We start from the raw sequence: 14,598 nt of genomic DNA, 5'->3' as shown, positions 1-14,598 counted from the left end.
TTCGGACTGCACAGCCCATCTCCGCTTGACTGCCTCAGTCACTGACAGAATCTGTCTGTGGGCGTTTCTTAAACCTCTGCCAGCATAAAAGCTGTTTGACACCTAATCGTCTCCGCCTCTCATTGCGCGGGAGTCTCCTGCGCAGGGTGGGCGTGGGTAGCGGAGTGCCTGGGCTCTCTTCACTGACTTCCAGGGAAGAATCCCGGAGCCCTTCCACCTCCTCTTCCCATTGCTCTCCTGGACTCTTGGTGTCACGCGTATTTCCTTCCCCTTCCACCGAGCTGAGTCTCCCCCTTGTGCTAGGACCTTCACCTGCAGAGTCTGAGACCCTCTCCTTCTCCCGTGTCTCTGATGTCAGTTCCCTGACAGGTTGCTAATACACCAGAGGACAGGGTCAGAATTCAAAATGACCTGAATAGCCTAGAGAGCTGGGCCAAAACCAACAATATGGAGTTCAATAGGGAGAAATGTAAGGTACTACACCTGGATAGAAAAAATGAAATGCACAGGTGGGGGACACTTGGCTTGACAACAGTACCAGTGAAAGGGATCTGGGAGTCTTAGTTGACCACAAGCTGAATATGAGTCAACAGTGTGATGTGGCAGCTAAGAACGCCAATGCAATTCTGGGCTGCATCAATAGGAGTATAGTGTCTAGATCAAGTGAAGGAATGCTACCACACTATTCTGGTTGGTCAGACCACACCTGAAATACTGTGTCCAGTTGAAGAAGGATATTGTCAAGCTGGAACATGTCCAGAGGTGGGTGACCAAAATGTAAAAGGTCTGTAATCCAAGCCCTATGAGGAGAGACTTAGGGAGCTGGATTTGTTTAATCTAGAGAAGAGAATATTAAGGAGTGACATGATAGCCATGTTTAAATATTTGAAGGGATGTCATGTTGAAGAGGGAGCAAGCTTGTTTTCTGCTGTTCTAGAGACTAGGATGCAGAATAATAGATTCAAACTATGGGAAAAGAGATTCCACCTGGGCGCGGTAATCCAGTCAGGGAAAAAGGGAGGCATACTATGTTTAGGGCACCATTTCCAGCCTCTTCTCCTTTTCGGGGTGAGAATAGTGGATCCTAAAAAGGGCTGTTCAGTCATGGATACAGCTGCTGAACTGCTCAACTGCCTTATTCCTTGAGTCAGAACGACTGAACGCCCATGTGTCGGTTCATGACTAGGGGCTTCACATTCCTGCCCCTGTAGCCATTTAGTGATCGCCATGGGGGTTGGGTTGGGGGGGGGGTTGGGTTGGGTTTTTGGAAGATGCCTGTGTGTGAATTTGTTTTATGTGTGTAGATCAGTGCACACTGACCAACGCACAGCCTTCGCAGTAGGGCTCTGTTCTGATGGCATGAGTAGTCACGACGAACTGGTGGATCCTATCTCATGCAGCCTTCATCCGCCTTCACAGCCGTTGTAACACACTGCTTGTTATCACCCGCCTGTTCTGCCATTGAGGACTTCTTGGCTCATTCTTTGTCTAGCTCCTTCCCTGTTATGTACTAAGCTTGGATCCTAGAACAATAGGCATAGGATCCTAGAATGCAAGAATTGATTGGCTTGCAGGAAAGACCAATCAGGCTCCAGGAGGGAAGCAGAACCAGCCATTCAGACGGGACTCATTGTGTAAATAATGTATATAAAAGCCTGAGGTTTTGGGGGAAATTCAGTCACTGTTTTACAAGCTGCAATAAAGAGCATGAAATCACTACAGGACTCTGAGCATATTTAATTTTCTTTGACCTTACCACCTTGGGTGACCCTGCTGGGAGTATGAGATTCCCAACGGCTTCGCTCACAAGGGTCATAGGAATGTGCAAGTCCACTCACCATGACAAGTGAGAGAACTGAGATAGATTGCACTGAGCCCTGGTCTCATTAGACAAAGTGTTCCACCAAAATGGCTCTGGCTCTGGTTGAGGACAGCTGGATATGTTTTGGGCCAGGGACCACCAGTAGGTTGCTGTTAGATGAGCATCACACTCATGGGGGTGTATTGGAAGATAATTCCCACAGATAAGAAAGGTCACAGACTGTTTAGGGCTTTAAAGATTAGCACCAAAACATTGAACCTGATTTGATACTCCACCTGGAGCCAATCCAGCTGATTAACAACCAACTGAATGTGGGCTCTCCACAAAGTCCAAGAAAGAACTCATGCATCTGCATTTTAGACCATTTGGAGTTTCTGGAGCAGTCTCAAGGGTAGCCCTGCATCTCTCTCTCTCTCTCTCTCTCTCTCTCTCTCTCTCTCTCTCACACACACACACACACACACACACACACACATATTTAAACCCTGCACTCCCCGGCTCAGGTGTATAGCAAGTTAAAGTACTCTAGTACTGTATGCAGGTGACTACTGCATGGATCACCATGGCTAGGTTGGAAAGGGACAGGTACAGTGCCGATTGCCTAACCTGACATAGATTCAAAAATTCCAGTTTGGCTACATTTGTGACCAATGCCTCCATAGAGACAGAAGCATCCAGGATCACACCAGGACTCCTGATGGCAGCTACAGGTGACTATTGCACCCCATGAAGAGCTGGGAGCTGGCAAACCAAACTGAAATTATTCTGGCCCAGCCATTGGACGCCCATCTTTAAAGGATAGAGATTCAGCCGACACTGTTTCCTCCATCCCAGCACACCCACCTAAAAATTGGCCAATATATCCAGGGTAGCATCTGGCCAGGGCCATGAAGCAGTAGATCCATGATGTTTGTGCTCAGATCTGTGGTTATGTACAAGATATGTGAATGAAGGGTGAATTTGGGGTTCCCCAATGCAAAAAGTGTGATGATCCATGAGGATCCGTGCTTCAAAACCATGTTTTTGAGCCATGGAGTGGCCAGGAAGCCATGGATCCGTGATTTTTCTGGTGCAGGCTGTGCCCCTGGAAATGATGTGTGATTTGACGGTGAGTTTTGGTTGGCCCAATGAAAAAAGCGTTAGGATCCATGAGGATCCGACCTTCAAAACGACGTTTTTGGGCCATGGCGTTGCCAGATAACCGTGGATGCTAGTCTTTTGTGGTGCAGACTGTACCCCTGGACATGATGTGTGATTTGATGGTGAGTTTGGGTTGGCCCAATGCAAAAAGCGTGAGGATCCATGAAGATCCGTGCTTTAAAACCACGTTTTTGGGCCACGGTATGGCCAGGAAGCCGTGGATCCATGATTTTTGTGGTGCAGGCTGTGCCCCTGGATATGATGTGTGATTTGACAGTGATTTTGGGTTGGTCCAATGCAAAAAGCGTGAGGATCCATGAGGATCCGTGCTTCAAAACCACGTTTTTGGGCCTTGGAGTGGCCAGAAGCCGTGGATCCGAGTTTTTTGTGGTGTAAGCTGTGCCCCTGGACATGATGTGTGATTTGACAGTGAGTTTGGGTTGGCCCAATGCAAAAAGTGTGAGGATCCATGAGGATCCGTGCTTCAAAACCACGTTTTTGGGCCATGGATTGGCCAGGAAGCCGTGGGTCCGAGTTTTTTGTGGTGTAAGCTGTGCCCCTGGACATGATGTGTGATTTGACGGTGAGTTTGGGGTGGCCAAATGCAGAAAGCGTGAGGATCCATGAGGATCCGTGCTTCAAAACCACGTTTTTGGGCCACGGTATGGTCAGGAAGCCGTGGATCCGTGATTTTTGTGGTGCAGGCTGTGCCTCTGGACATGATGTGTGATTTGATGGTGAGTATGGGGTGGCCCGATGCAGAAAGCGTGAGGATCCATGAGGATCCGTGCTTCAAAACCACGTTTTTGGGCCATGAAGTGGCCAGGAAGCCGTGGATCCGAGTTTTCTGTGGTGCAGGCTCTGCCCCTGGGAATGATGTGTGATTTGATGGTGAGTTTGGGGTGGCCCGATGCAGAAAGCGTGAGGATCCATGAGGACCCGTGCTTCGGAACCACGTTTTTGGGCCTTGGAGTGGCCAGGAAGCCGTGGATCCGAGATTTTTGTGGTGTAAGCTGTGCCCCTGGACATGATGTGTGATTTGACAGTGAGTTTGGGTTGGCCCAATGCAGAAAGCGTGAGGATCCATGAGGATCCGTGCTTCAAAACCACGTTTTTGGGCCACGGTATGGTCAGGAAGCCGTGGATCCGAGTTTTTTGTGGTGCAGGCTGTGCCCCTGGACATGATGTGTGATTTGATGGTGCGTTTGGGTTGGCCCAATGCAAAAAGCGTGAGGATCCATGAGGATCCGTGCTTCGGAACCACGTTTTTGGGCCTTGGAGTGGCCAGGAAGCCGTGGATCTGAGTTTTTTGTGGTGTAATCTGTACCCCTGGGCATGATGTGTGATTTGACAGTGAGTTTGGGTTGGCCCAATGCAGAAAGCGTGAGGATCCATGAGGATCCGTGCTTCAAAACCACGTTTTTGGGCCACGGTATGGTCAGGAAGCCGTGGATCCGTGATTTTTGTGGTGCAGGCTGTACCTCTGGACATGATGTGTGATTTGACGGTGAGTTTGGGGTGGCCCAATGCAGAAAGCGTGAGGATCCATGAGGATCCGTGCTTCAAAACCACGTTTTTGGGCCACGGTATGGTCAGGAAGCCGTGGATCCGTGATTTTTGTGGTGCAGGCTGTGCCTCTGGACATGATGTGTGATTTGTCGGTGAGTTTGGGGTGGCCCGATGCAAAAAACATGAGGATCCATGAGGATCTGTGGTTCGGAACCAAGTTTTTGGGCCACGGTTTCGCCAGGAAGCCGTGGATACATGATTTTTGTGTTGCATGCTGTGCTGCTGGCCATGATGTTTGATCTGATGGTGACTTTGGGCTGATCTAGTGCAAAAATCATGAGGATTCATGAGGATCCGTGCTTCGGAACCACGTTTTTGGGCCAGGGCGTGGCCAGGCAGGCGTGGATCCGAGTTTTTTGTGGTGTAGGCTGTGCCCCTTATTATGATATGTGATTTGACGGTGAGTTTGGGTTGGCCCAATGCAAAAAGTGTGAGGATCCATGAGGATCCGTTCTTGAAAACCACGTTTTTGGGCCATGGTATGGCCAGGAAGCCATGGATCCGTGATTTCTGTGGTGGATGTTGTGCCCCTGGACATGATGTGTAATTTGAAAGTGAGTTTGGGCTGATCTAGTGCAAAAATCATGAGGATTCATGAGGATCCGTGTTTTTTAAACATGTTTTTGCGCCATTGCGGCACCACGAAACAGTGGATGCGTGATTTTTTTGGTTCCTCCTACCGACTAAGATGTGGTCTACAGTAGCATGGTGTTTTTATTTTGTTTCAATATAAAAATCATATGAATTCATGAGGATCCGTGCCTCGGATCCATGTTTTTATGGTGCTGCAGCGCGGCAAATTGTTGGATCCACGTTTTTTATAGTCCAGTTTGTAGGCGTGCCTTCTAGGTGTGATTTGACACTGCATTTGTTGGAATTATTTTTAAAAAACTGGAGGATCCATGAGGATCCGTGTAGATCCGCCTTTTATGCAGACCCATAAAACACGTACAATAATATGTAAAACCGTATCTCGGGTTGCGAGGCCAGAGTCTAGGCTTTCCTGAGTTGGGAGCCTTTTACCACAAACTTAGCAGGCTAAGCCAGGCTAGAAAACAGATGTTTAATTTAGTCAGTGTCACTGAGGTTGGTGATCGGCTTTAATAATAATAAACATTTTGTCCTTGGAATTTCATATTACTTGCATAGAGTATATAATGTCCTCTCTTATCTGGCATCCACAGATGCAAAAGCGCTCCTCTCTAGGACTTTACTTCTAATGCTCATCCAGAAAGTTGGCTTTCATTGCCTGAAACCTAGAAATTCCCTACAAAAGAAGGGGGAAGTAACCACAGGCAAGTATTTCTCTAGACTGAACTGGGTTTTGATGTGGGCCCAGTCCTGCAAGTAATTCCTGCAGGTGCTCTTGGATGTTTCCTTGGCTAGACTGCATATTGGCTACTAAAGGAGCTGTGGGATCAAAACTAAATTTCCACAGCAGTGGATTACTGCTGGCCACCCACGTATCTTTGGAGGGCACTCTGAGCTGATCTACACAGAGCTTGACCAGATCATTTACTATGTACTTTAGTTTAAAGTGGAAGGAAAACATAGTCCTCTGGATATAACACTGTGGGCTTTAATCCTGCTTCCGCTCGTACCTGGTGGAAGGCACAGTGGGATTCGGATTAATTTACTCTGCACTGCCTGACTTTTTCATCTGGCTGTTTACAGCCACCCTAATTCAGAATGAAGTTCAATTGCCAGAAGATTTCCAAGTTACATATTGACTCTAGGTTGTCTTTTAGCAATCTTTTTTCATGCCCTGAATTATAAAGTTCAAAGGAAAATGTAGTTGTGCATTTTCCTGCATCAGCAGGATGTTAAACAAGATTGTCTTTCAGGTCCCTTCCTTCCAGCTCTATGATTCTGTGAAGCATTGATTCTGCTTCTGAAGGGCTGTAAATCTTATTTAGGGTTGCAATCAATTTGGTGCTAAAATACACTTTATTTTTTAACAAAATTAACACCCACACTTTAAAAATATTGAGGGATAAAAAGGTAAGGTATAATTGAATTGACTGACAAATTTGAATAACATTTAATATACATATAATTGTATGTTTGGCGCAAAACCTGATTGGTCCACATGAATTAATTTAATTATAGTATTAAAATGTTTTGTGAAATTAGGTTTTATACTTGTGATTAAGAAGAGCAATTGGACAATAGGGTTCCTTAAAAATGTTTTTAAAAGATTTGGGAATAACTGCAATCCAGGAGAGTTTGCAGGTGTCGGGGGGAGGAAGTTACCGTCTAAAATTCCATTGAAAGGTCTGTGCAAAATAGGGATTGAAGCATCTTTGAAACATTTATAAATTTCATTAGTGAAGCTATCAGATCCTCAGGATTTATTTGTTTTGAGGGATTTATGATCAGTTTCAGCCAATTCCTCTTTCTATTAAACAATGTTGTTCTTCAGCATTTAAAAATAAGCAAAAATTGCAGCCAAGAGAGCCACAAGGCCAACCAGCTTGATCCACAGGGGCACGAAGGTGTTGCTGCTTGAATTGTCAACAGGCCTTGTTCTCAAGGGTTTCAGGATCCGGTTGTGTTGCGTCAAGATGGCTTTCCTGGCTCCATCCCATTTCCCTGGTCCTTCGAGGCGGTACTGATAGGGTGTGCATGGCCCAAACAAAAGCTCCCAGGCCAGTTTGGGGTCAGAAAGAAACAGAGGCCATACACTGGGCTTGACCCCCACCAGACAAGCCAATTCATCCATGTACTCAATATAGTCCACTTGGATGGTGTGGCGTTGGCTCTTCACATACCTGGCATGGAAGGGGGAAGAGATAAATATAGTTTACTTTGCTATTCATTCAATCAGTCACATTTATAACCCACCCTTCCTCCCCAGGGTGGCTCACACCAATAAAATTACATAAACCGATTCAAAACAATATTACAGGCAGCAGTTAAAACCAACAGTATAAAAAAAAGATATAACTATCCGCCCCAAACTTTGATGAAGGAGTTTGATAGCCAGCATGCTGCTTCTGAGACTGTCCTAACCCGCATCCCAGCAGAAGTGGTTAGGGGGCAGGGAGTGGCACATTCCTCTTTCACCTCAGGTGCTCCTGGGCAAGACCAGGTGTAGGGTCTCTCCCCCAAATCACCAACTTCAGGATGGAAGCTACTTGGCTCCCAAGTGATGGAGGGCTTTGCATCCTAGTACTCCCACCTTGAATTGGGCCCAGTAGCTCACAGGCAGCCACTGCTGTGCCCCAAGATTAAGGATAGCGGGGTTGTTGTTTCTTGCTGCCCCATACAGTGAGCAAGCAGCCATGGTCTGCACTAGCTTTGAGATGCTCTTCAAAGGAAGGCCTTTGTAGAGAGCTTTGCAGTTACTTACCTTGGAGGCAGGTACAAGAGGTGGGAAGGTCTTTACCTTGAGAATGACATGAGCTCTGAGCATAGGAGGCCCAGGTGAGAGCTGGGAAGGAAGGCTGCTACAAGGCTCTACCATCCAATGCATGCCAGTTAATTGTAGCTAGCTTCTGCAGAATAATGATTCCCCCTCTCCCAGGGGTATATACTGCCATTTTTTATGTTGAGTATTGTTCTCCTACTTAGTTTTAAGCTGTTAAAATAGGTTAGCTTATTTGTATTGTTACCTAGTAGGACATGCATTTATGTTCTGCCTTTATTGATAGGGTGATTGTTTTCAATTGCTCTTAATGTGTATTTTTAATTATATTTATTATTGTTCATATGCCGTAAGATACTTTGGACACAGTTTTGTGGCCTACAAATAAACAGATGACTATGATAGCAACGTTTCAGAGCAGAAACTGGAGTCCTTGTCATGGGTCACTATAACCCTCTCAGGGCTTTGGCTTAGTACAGAATCTACACCCAGTGGCGTCGCAACGGGGGGAGGGCCAGTACGCCCTGGGTTCCATGCCTGCAAGGGTGACAAGAAGTCACATTGCGGGGGCTGGTGGTGCCTTTGGAGGATCCTCCGTTCGTGGCTGCAGCCACGAGAAGAGGATCCCGGTGCCGGCAGCTACAAGCCCTTAGTTATCATATTTCACAATAGGCCAAATGTGCTGGGGCAGGGTAGGCCCACTTCATGAATTTCATTTTTAATTAATACTGAGGTCTTGTCCACAAGGGCAGCAAAGCAGTCTAAATATCTCTGTTATTATTTTGGTATGTACTGCAGTTAGAATCTCCTCTGAACTGAGTTCAAATTCAAAGAAGCCTTATGCAAGCAGCAATCCATGGAAATAAACACAATCTTGTTTGGGCCACCGGAAACAAAACCCTCAGTTTAAAAAGCAAATGGAAGTAGGGAGATGAAAGCTAGCCACAAAACCACCACCAAGCCAGTCCCCCAGTCCCACCATAAGAATATACTAGCAAGCCCCCACACCAGCAGTGACCAGAGTTGTATACTGGGCTCGTTTTACTTACTGGATCTTCCACAGAATGGGTAGGCTCGATTAAATGAATAAAAACTACAGGCTGACATTTTTTTGACAACAATATCATGCAGATAATGCAAAAAAACACACACCCAAACAAACAAACAAACAAACAAACAAACCCACAACCACCCACCCAAAAACATGCATGCATGAGTAGCTCCGATTCAAGAGTGAACTCCCACCTTGAGGCACCTCAGCAATAAGTGCAGTTTTTGGAAGTGGCAACACTACAAGACTAGCCTACCTGGTAACCATTCAAGCTAAGCCTGTCATTTACCGTTTAGCCATTGCTGCTGACGTCCTGGTGATATCCGACATCATCCCACTTATTGATGGTATCTTAGCAAGTCCTAGAAAAGAGAGGCAAAAGGGAAGAGGCAACGTTTTGAGGACCTGGATAAAGGCAGCTGGGAAATGTAATCAAGGGAGGCAAGAGGCCCTTTCTGGAAAGTCCTGAGGTCTCCTGCAACAAACCAGAATTGCTCCATCCTAGTCAGCAGGAATTCTCTTTTCATTTGAGAAATATCAGTCTAGATTCCCTGTGTGCATGACTAAAGCTGATATTTCTGAGCTTTCAGATATAGATAAGGGGAGTTGGAATGCTGCTAGGTTTCAGGGTCCCCAAGAAAATGTTACCTTCCCACCCCAATTTCTCTCTCCCCTTCCAGCCCCACTTAACATCCTGGTAATAAAGCAGGTGGGAGAGAATGAGTCTTTTTTCCTTTCACTCACCAGAAAGAAAAAGTGACAAATATCACACACCTACACCCATTATTACCATGCAGGGGGAAGGAAGACTTCCCTTTTCCTAAAGCTTTCTGGAAAACCTCTTAAAGAGATTGTTGACACATTGCTTCAAGGAGGCAGGAGGGTTGCTTTGCTTTCTTATTTTGAAATGAGCTGTTGGAGCCCCTTCATTTTAAGGCCATAAAAGAAATAAAAAAAACCTCTCAGTTATTGCATAAAGTTAAAGTGGCAGCAAGCTCCGCAACTCCTCTCTCCAAACCTCTGGCCCCTAGGAGCCTCTCTGGGCCAGGCAGCACCCCATAGCAGTGCCCTCAAATCTGTCCCCCGAAATGTCACAGAGGCAAGCTCAAATAAAGGAGGCAGCTCCATGGTCAGCTCCCGTGAAGAAATACTACTCCCTCATCATTCAGCAAGGTCAAGTGACAGTAAATAGACCTGGTGCCATGAAATTAACACCTGCCGTGTCCAGACTTCCCAAATTTGCCAGTATAGATCATTCCTTCAAACAGGATTCCTGAGATCACCAGCAGCATGAAATGGAGCAGTTTGAAAGCTCTTACCCTTAAACACACGGACTGCCCAGCGAGCCTGCAGCTCTGAAATGGGCATGATGGCACCCAGGGGTTGCACAAGGCCAATGATTGCTAGAGTAGGCTGCTCCAAGTGTGGGGGGAAGACAAATTTATACAGGGCGGTCTGGTTCTCAATGACTCTCACAGAGTTTCCCAGGAAGGGAAAAGAGAAACTGTATCCTGTGGCAAAGACAACAAAATCGATATCGTCTTCCTTAGAGCCATCTTCAAAGACAACAGCAGTTTCAGTAAATTCACAGATGTTTGGTTTCACCAGCACCTTCCCTGAAATGATGCAGTTTGGAAGCTCATCGTTGACGGTTGGATGTTGGCTGAAAACCCTGAAAGATACAAAAACACAAGGTGGAAGTCAGTGTCGTGGTCTTCCAGTCGTTCCATCGGCAGAAGCATTTCAGCTTGTCAGAGAGAGGCTTGCTCCCTGCCACATGCTGCTCCGGGACTTCTCCCAACCTCAAGCCAATTGCAGGGGCACATGGCGGTCGGAGCGGGGAAAGCCGTTGTGCAAGCAAAAGTGAAGGGCTTCTACTGACAGTGTTGGCTAGGTGAATTCTCAAAATAGCTATTTTTTATTATTATTATTATTATTATTATTATTATTATTATTATTATTAAAAAAGCATTTCTAAACTGTATATTTTCAAAATATGTAAGCAGTGCAAAGACTAAAGATCAACAACAAATTAAAATATTAAAATGGTATTATTATTATTATTATTATTATTATTATTATTATTATTATTCCTATACCACCCTTCATGAAAATCATAGGGTCATTTACAATTTAAAATATACAAAAAATATATAGCACAAAAATATATAGCATAATAACAAAAAAAACCAATACTGCCCTCTACATTTTAAAAGGCCACCGTTTGTTTAATTAGCCTGGAAGAGGAGGAATGTTTTTGCCTGGTGCCTAATTAACATATGAAGCAAGGGGCATGCATAATCTAAACCAGGGATAGGGAACCTCAGGTGATGTTGGATCCCACGGCTTCAGACAGAATGGCTAATGGTCAAGGATGCAATTCTATAAACTATATAAATACATATATAAATATAATATATCTCTTAAAAATAAGTTATTCCAACAAGAGCAGCACAGCAGCAGCCCTTTCATTGAAAGCAGTCAGTTCCCAAAGTCTGATGAAACAAGGTGGTCCCATGCCAGCAGAAGGACAACAAAGGGAGTCAGTCTGCGGGGGGGAGCAGCCACATATTGTAGTGCCTTATTATTAGCTGTTATGAGATTTTTATCCTTAAATTGTCCTCTGTGGTGGTGGTGGTGATAATTATTATTACTACTACTACTACTACTACTAATAATAATAATAATAATACTACCCCGCCCATCTGGCTGGGTTTCCCCAGCTGCTCTGGGCAGCTTCCAACAGGAGATTAAAAATACATTCAAACATCAGTCATTGAAAACTTCCCTAAAGAGGGCTGCCTTCAGATGTCACGTCAGATAGTTCTTTCTTTCTTTGACACCTGACATTTTCTGGAAAATGCAGTACTGTACAGTCGTACCTTGGAAGTCAAACGGAATCCGTTCTGGATGTATAGACATACATTGACTAATTAGCATATTGCTGAGCCATACCTGTGTTTAGGTTTCAGGCCATAATGAGAATGGTTGAATCTTGCATTTAAACGACTCTCCAACCAGTGATTCAGCATGGACATGGTTGCGCACTTCTTCCGTAACATGTTAAACCGAGTAGAAAGTACCACATCTGCTGGATAGCCTCCTTCCCCCACACGATTCAGTATCCATGCACCTCGGCGAGTGCTGAGAAAGACCTGGGTATGGGAAGACAATTATTTAACTAAGATGTCCATGTGATCTGTTCTTCATGAAGTTCCTTCTTCCACCTGCAACGTTCCCCAAAACTGCAGAACATTTTAGTTGGACATCACCTGTGAGATAGATGAAAATATCTGGACGCAGAGAGCAGAGGGTGCAGACCCTCTAAGTGTCCCTATTTTCCAGGGACAGTCCTGGATTTACAGAGCCATCCTAGTTTCTGATTTGATGCCAGAATGTCCCGCTTTTCCTTAGGACGCCCCTACTTTCATTGGAGCCAAGGAGATGAGTAACTATACAATATTATGCATTCAAGTCTATGAGTTATTGTGTATCCATAATGTTGCAAAGTAGTTTAATATATTTGTTACTGAGTAAGCATCCGGCAGCCAGACAGATACTGTGAATAAGTTAATTATCAAGCTTCTTGAAACCAAATTTAAACTGACAGTATCTGTTTGGCTGTCGGATGCTTATTCAGTAATGCAAAATTCTGAATGCACAATTAACCCACATTAACTAACTGCCTATGCAATGGATGTTTTAGGCTGTCATATAGAAAACAGGGTAAAACACATTTTTAATGAACAAAAAAATAATGGCTACAAATTAAAAAAACTAAAATCTTCATCAAATGTGTAATCTATGGAAGAAACGACAAACAAATTTAAAATCTGGGTGATAACTTAAAAGCTCTTTTAAAAAGGCTTCATTGCAATTTTGAGAAAGAAAGCAAAAGATTAAAATCGTAGAAACGAGTTGGAAGGGACCCTGAGGGTCATCTAGTCCAACCCCCTGAATTGCTAGCTTAAAAATTAAATAAATTAAGAAGTTGAAGCTAAACATCTTATTACTTATTCAGAGGATCTGTCTGGGGATCTGAGTCAGAAAATAACAATGGGTCACAAAATTAATTAGCATTTGCACGTAAAAGGAAGTCACAGATATATGGCTTAACTTGGAGAAAACCATATCTAAAGACAAAACAGTATGAATTTAGTTAATGAATGTGCAAATGATAGAAGCAGTGCTGGTATCTCAATGCCACAAGGTTGGACTGAACGACCCTTGCGGTCCCTTCCAACTCCACGATTTTGGGATTCTGTGTATGTGATCATCAGCCCTGGAATTTATTTTCAGAAATTTGTGCAGCAATATTTAAGAATAGTGCCAACGCATGTGCAAAGTGCCTTCGTCACTAAAAGTGCGACAATACACAGAATTAAAGAGCAGGCATTACAGGGAACATGATATCTTCCTCTGGGAGGTGGCGTGGGAACACTGCTTGAAGCCAAGTACTGCCCCAATTTTGTCTGATATCAGTTTTGGGCCCCAGCTGAAGGGGCCTCAGACACGACACCCCCACCCTCCACCCCATGGGCCAGCTGAAAATTGCTGAGGGCCTTCCTTGATGGACTAGTTACTTTTCTGCGTGTTGTAGCAATTACAATGCATTGTGCTAGATGCCTTTATTTATTAAATATTAAGATATTACAAATCTAAGAAATAAAGAAGACAAAGAAATACAATTAAAACTCAGTTTGAGTATTTAATGTACAGGCAGCCCCTGTTTATGTGTGTTCAGTGCATGTGCAACAGTATATATGCTTATTGTGCCACCAAACCAGGAAGTGACCTGGAAACGTCATAAAGACGTCACTGAAACATCACTAAAAGGGTGGAAAGGGGGCAGGGTGGGGGACTTGCGGGCTTTCTCAGTGGGTTTCAATTTTACATGATTTCACTGATGTGTGCAGCACCTTGGAACGTTGTCAACCCTGCGTAAACGGGGGGCTGCCCGTAATGTATGTGGGGTCTCCTGGCTTCAACCGCAAATCCACAGACATGCTGAATGAAGCTCGTGGAGCACAGTTTGGGAGCCCCCCTGCTCTAAAAAAACATTTTCCCCTCTCCTTGCCAGCAAGTGAAGCCAGCAAGTGAAAAGAGCTTGAATCCAAGCACCTCCTCCCTCTTCCCAGAGCCTATCCTTTGGGCATCCTTTTTGCAACTACCCACTTTCCCCTGGCAGCATGAGTGACAATTGAGACATCATCTGCCTGCCTTCCACAGCCTCTCCTTCCAACCAGCTAGAGCTCTCTCTCTCTCCAGGGATGCTGTTCCCTGCCTTCTGCACCTCCCAGGGGTCCCTAGAGATGGGGGACTGCCTCAGTGCCCATCTTCTGTCACAAGAGAGCCGGCAGTCAATCATGCTCTGCAAGCTGGAGCTACCGTATTTTTCGCACCATAGGACGCACTTTTTCCCTCCCAAAAAGCAAGGGAAAATGTGTGTGCGTCCTATGGAGCGAATGCAGGCTTTCGCTGAAGCCTGGAGAGTGAGAGGGGTCGGTGCGCACCGACCCCTCTCGCTCTCCAGGCTTCAGGAAGCTATCCGCTAGCCGTGGGAGACCCAGCTCTCCCACGGCTAGCGGACCGCTGCGCTAATCCCGAAGCTTGGGGCGCGCGGAGCTCAGCGCGCCCCAAGCTTCTGGG

The 14,598-nt window shown here is 45.3% G+C and overlaps 1 protein-coding gene across 7 annotated transcripts in view; it reads right to left on the bottom strand.

Moving 5' to 3' along the window:
- Nucleotides 1–6,459: 6,459 nt before the first annotated feature.
- Nucleotides 6,460–14,598, bottom strand: part of LOC114598477 (flavin-containing monooxygenase 5-like) — a 29,272-nt gene continuing 21,133 nt past the window's right edge. For all 7 annotated transcript variants that reach the window (XM_028732164.2, XM_028732163.2, XM_028732169.2 and 4 more), the window contains 4 exons: nucleotides 11,905–12,104; nucleotides 10,269–10,621; nucleotides 9,239–9,311; nucleotides 6,460–7,302 (listed from right to left, as the gene is read on the bottom strand). In XM_028732164.2, the coding sequence (XP_028587997.2) occupies nucleotides 6,957–7,302; nucleotides 9,239–9,311; nucleotides 10,269–10,621; nucleotides 11,905–12,104 (972 nt within the window). In that variant the 3' untranslated portion in view covers nucleotides 6,460–6,956. The remainder of the gene's footprint in view (nucleotides 7,303–9,238; nucleotides 9,312–10,268; nucleotides 10,622–11,904; nucleotides 12,105–14,598) is intronic.

The sequence above is a fragment of the Podarcis muralis genome, chromosome 5 (assembly GCF_964188315.1).
Source record: "Podarcis muralis chromosome 5, rPodMur119.hap1.1, whole genome shotgun sequence".
In the NCBI taxonomy this organism is placed as follows: Eukaryota; Metazoa; Chordata; class Lepidosauria; order Squamata; family Lacertidae; genus Podarcis; species Podarcis muralis.
The sequence above is the reverse complement of the archived record's forward strand: the minus strand, read 5'-3'. Positions and strand labels throughout refer to the sequence as shown.